Source organism: Triticum dicoccoides, chromosome 5B, assembly GCF_002162155.2.
Source record: "Triticum dicoccoides isolate Atlit2015 ecotype Zavitan chromosome 5B, WEW_v2.0, whole genome shotgun sequence".
In the NCBI taxonomy this organism is placed as follows: Eukaryota; Viridiplantae; Streptophyta; class Magnoliopsida; order Poales; family Poaceae; genus Triticum; species Triticum dicoccoides.
The window spans coordinates 713,714,488-713,718,671 of record NC_041389.1 but is presented as its reverse complement, the minus strand read 5'-3'; the positions used below and the strand labels follow the sequence as shown (position 1 = coordinate 713,718,671).

Sequence of the window (4,184 nt, the reverse complement as noted above, 5' to 3'; positions counted from 1 at the left end):
AGAGGAGGAAAAGGAAGATTAGATAAGGTATGACTGATTAATGCTTGTCCCATGTCTTCTCCTTTGTGATAATGGCGCCCGTGCACATTTTTAGCTATGTTCCTCTTTATTGCACTCCTCAGCTAACTCATCACTCCATCTATCCAACTTTGCCCACTGACCCTAGTTTTGCTCCGATTTTGCCGCGATTTTTGCCCATCACGCCACTTCTGTGCTCCTTATCGTCTTTGGCTCCTTCACATTTCACAGTTAGAAAAATGGGTCGATACCCTATTTTATCTTCCTAATGTAGTGATCTAAACGATCTTATATTTCTTTACAAAGATAGTACCGTTTTATTCTAATGTAGTGATCCAAACGATCTTGTATTTCTTTATACAGATGGTCGTTTTATTGTAGAATAGAACTATAAATCGATTTGTGGCGTGATACTCGAAAAATCCAAAAAGAAAGAAGGGGTACAAATCGATTCCCAAATTAAACCCTCTCCTCGGCCGCCTCAAAAAAAAAAAAAACGGAGCAGTAGTGCACGGACTCCGGCGGACCCCTCCAAAATTCCCCAAATTAAACCCTCGCTCGCCGCCCTCCTCCGCCTCCGGCGTCACCTCGCCGGCACGCCGTGACCCACCATGTCCATGGACGACTGCTTCATCCCGCTCCCCTCCCCACTCCATGACCGCTGGCGGTGCGGCTCTCACCCCTGCCTCTCCCAGCTAGATCTGGACGACCGCGCGGCCGCCGGTTCTGCCTCGCATGGCGTCCCCAGGCGCATCCTGCGGAGCCCTAACCGCCCACTCGCCGTCCCCCCGAGGCGCCCCCCTCCTCCCCTCGACCCGCTGCCTAAGTACGTCAAGGACCCCGTTCCGTCTAGCTGTTCTGATATGTCGTTTCTAAACTAGGCCACCAGGCGTGTCTGTTTTGAAGAACAAATTATATCCCTTCTAAAATGTGCTGAAATTGGAAATGAATCTAAGAACAATTCCTTAGGGCTGAAATTATAAACGTTTACGGCAACAAATTCTTGTGGTTCTAAATTTCCTGAAATTGCAAATGTGTCTGAGAACAAATTATTAATAGAATTCTAGGGGTTGCTGAAATTTGAGAATACTAATAGACTGTGTTGACGACTCTGCTTCATTTTACTGTGATGCTGATTAAACGATATGTTATGGTTCAAGGTACAAGGGGGGTTCGCTGCATGCCTTCCCAGAGGAGGAGCCAAAGCAACACCAAGTCGCAGTTTCACGCGCCGCTTCAAAGGGGAGATATGCAAGGTAATAAAACTCCTAACATCTTCAGTTTTTTTTTTCTGGGCTGCTCTCTGTTCAACACCAGTGTGCATGGTCATTTTGCATTCTGAAATGTGATTTCCAGATCTATAGCTCAAATACTCTGGTTCCCAGTGTTAACTTGTCCATTTTTGTTTATGTTCTCCTGTTCCCATATGGTTAGCCTGATTTTGTTCTTAAAAAATGAACATTCTACACTGCAGAGTGCATCAGTGATGGGCTAAGAATTGTACTGAAAACAGAGCAGTGCTATCCGTTCCAAAAACATTCTCTGATTCTAAAATTTACTGAAATTACAATAAAATATACAGAATGTGTCGATAACTCTGTTCCCTTCACTATATTCTATTTAACACATGTGTCCTGGTTCAGGTTTAAAGAGAATTTGAATGCCAAGCCACAGGAGACGAAGCAACACCACCATCAAGTTGCTGTCTCATGTGCCGCTTCAAAAGGGAGGTATGCAAGTTGAACACTCCTAACCTCTTATTTATTTATTTTGGATTGCTCTTTGCACAACACCATTGTGCATCTTCACTTGGCATTCTGAAATGTCATTGCAAGATCAATAACCCAAATCCTCTGGTTCCCAGTATTAAGTCGTCCATTTTTTGCTTATATTACAAACAGTTTTTCCACGAAATTGGTTAACACAACCCCTCCCGTTAACATTCTACATGCAAGCTGCATCTGTGACGGGCTTAGAACTGTGCTGAAACACTCAGCAATCCGTTAAAAATAAATTATCACAACCTCATGTTTTGCTCTCATTGTGTTGTGTCAGTCATGTAGTTCTTGGCCCGTTTCTGCGATGCAGCTGTTTCTTTCCGGCATCCCTACCTGACAGCTGTTCAATTTACCATGTCAAATTTTAATTCTAAACAATCTTGACAAGTTTTTAAACATGTTTCAACAACTCTGCATGCACCTTCATCATAAAAGAAAATCAAATCGGTAAATCTGTCAAATTTTAATTCTGAACAAATGCGATGAGTTTTTAATCATGTTTTGAGAACTCTGCATGCACCTTCATCATGAAAGAAAAGCATCTGGGTAAATGATGCACTTAACATTTCTCACATTACGGCATGATATATGTGGATTTTTTTGGGCGGGGCATAACAATCAATTCGCAATAATGAATCAGGAATCGAAATGGTTGGATGTCCCATGAGAGGAGCACTCCTGAAGGTATCAATATGGAGGAACATGCTTTGAGGTTTCAGCCTCTGCCCCCAGCCAGATGGACGGGTGACTTTGACCTGGCCTCCATCGGAATTCCACCTGTAATTCGAAAGAGGAAACCTCCGGAGGTGAGGAATGCACTCCGCGAAAGAAGAGTCGCTGCCAAGCAAAAGGATGCGCGCTACCACGCAGAGGTGGCCCTGCGTAAATACAACCGAGCGAACAACACCAAGGTCTCTCTCTCTCTCTCTCTCCGTGTATGTGTGAGGCTGTGACAGTTGGGATTGCTTTTAAGGCTGATTGTCCATTTAAACTTGTCTTGTCTTTCCATTTTCATTTTTCAGTTTGAGCTGGTGGAGGTAAAAGTGATATCTATATTTTACGAGTTTGGAGGGGGCGGCGCCCATTATAACTTCACAGCTAAGCAGCCTGAGGACCAGCAGAATGCTGATGCCGACAGTACCAAGCTATTCTTCTCTGAAGTCGACCTCTATTTCCGGAGTGAGAATGATGTGATCATGTGTTGTATAGTTGGAGAAAATGATGCAGGTACCTTGTTGGTTTTCTTGACAGTTCCTCCTCCTAATTCTTGGCCTGTTTTCTTGTTCGTGAGGTTTGCATCACACATATGCCTTAATCGCAATCTCATATTGATATTTGTCTAACTTTTTATTTGTTCTATCGACGTTGCAGGGCGTTGCTATGGCTGCGAAAACCGCCAGCCTGTTGTTCACCCAAGCAGCGAAGCATATGGCGGTGGTAGTAGTACCTGTATTGACTATCCTGGTTCGGACGGCGATAGCGACAGCGACTAGTACTCGAACCCTGGAGGCTAGTGCTGGCTTGTGTGGCCAGTCTTCTCTGGCGAGAACAATCATGGCATGGAGTTGATCAACTTGAGAAATGTGTCATGTGGGATGGAGGACCTGAGTCTCAACTGAATGTTCTTGTGTGTTACCAATATCCGATAATGACATTTGCTATTGTGGTTTGCGTCTTGGCTTGGGATTTGTTTTAAGACCGTTCCATTAAGCATAACGGAAATATAACAGTTCCAAAAAAATAACAGGAGATGGGAAAGAAGCGAAGCCGAGTTCAATGCACTGCTGAGAAACCTGCTGCATATGCCCGTCATCAGGACGTTTTTTTTTTGCCTACACCATATATGAAAGTATATTGTTACGAAACTTTTCTTGAACATGTTGTATGATATTTTGAAAACGGGCTCCATGGAGCCCGTACTCTATTGGTCCTAATTACAAGCCACATGATAGTTCTCAACAATGTTCTCAGACTAAAGCAAGCCCCCGAGCGAGTCCAATAAACCAAACGGAGACCCTTAAAAAATCAGAGGACAAAACAGACAATAGATCTGCATCATGAGATGCCAAACTTCACTCCCCCTCGGGCGACCTTCGAGCCACCCCGCAGATCCTCGTCAAATTCACCGTGTTGGAGTGAAGAAGCTCAGCTCCAATCTTGAGCACCTTAGCGTCACTCACCTTCTCAATACCTCGCCAGTAAATAAGAAAAGAACAATTTGTGTTCAGAGGTAGCTCGATTTCGAGCATTCCAAATAGCCCATGCGATGGCCGCCAGACCAACAATATAAAATCTTTTCCCACCAGGAAGAAAAGATTAACACCATGAAATAATACTGCCATCGATTATCAAGGCACAAATGGTGATTGTGTGCCAGTCTGAGAAATT

At 44.0% G+C, this 4,184-nt stretch overlaps 1 protein-coding gene across 2 annotated transcripts in view; it reads left to right on the top strand.

The window, feature by feature from the left end:
• LOC119312891 overlaps positions 1 to 3,472 on the top strand; it is a 4,635-nt gene extending 1,163 nt beyond the window's left edge. The window contains exons 1-6 of one of the 2 annotated variants that reach the window (XM_037588675.1): positions 484 to 844; positions 1,179 to 1,274; positions 1,662 to 1,748; positions 2,437 to 2,707; positions 2,819 to 3,023; positions 3,168 to 3,472. In XM_037588675.1, coding sequence (XP_037444572.1) covers positions 630 to 844; positions 1,179 to 1,274; positions 1,662 to 1,748; positions 2,437 to 2,707; positions 2,819 to 3,023; positions 3,168 to 3,289 — 996 coding nt within the window. In that variant the 5' untranslated portion in view covers positions 484 to 629 and the 3' untranslated portion in view covers positions 3,290 to 3,472. Of the gene's footprint in view, positions 1 to 483; positions 845 to 1,178; positions 1,275 to 1,661; positions 1,749 to 2,436; positions 2,708 to 2,818; positions 3,024 to 3,167 lie in introns of those variants that run through there. The other variant, XM_037588676.1, reaches the window with a different exon arrangement.
• The last annotated feature ends 712 nt before the right edge of the window (positions 3,473 to 4,184 follow it).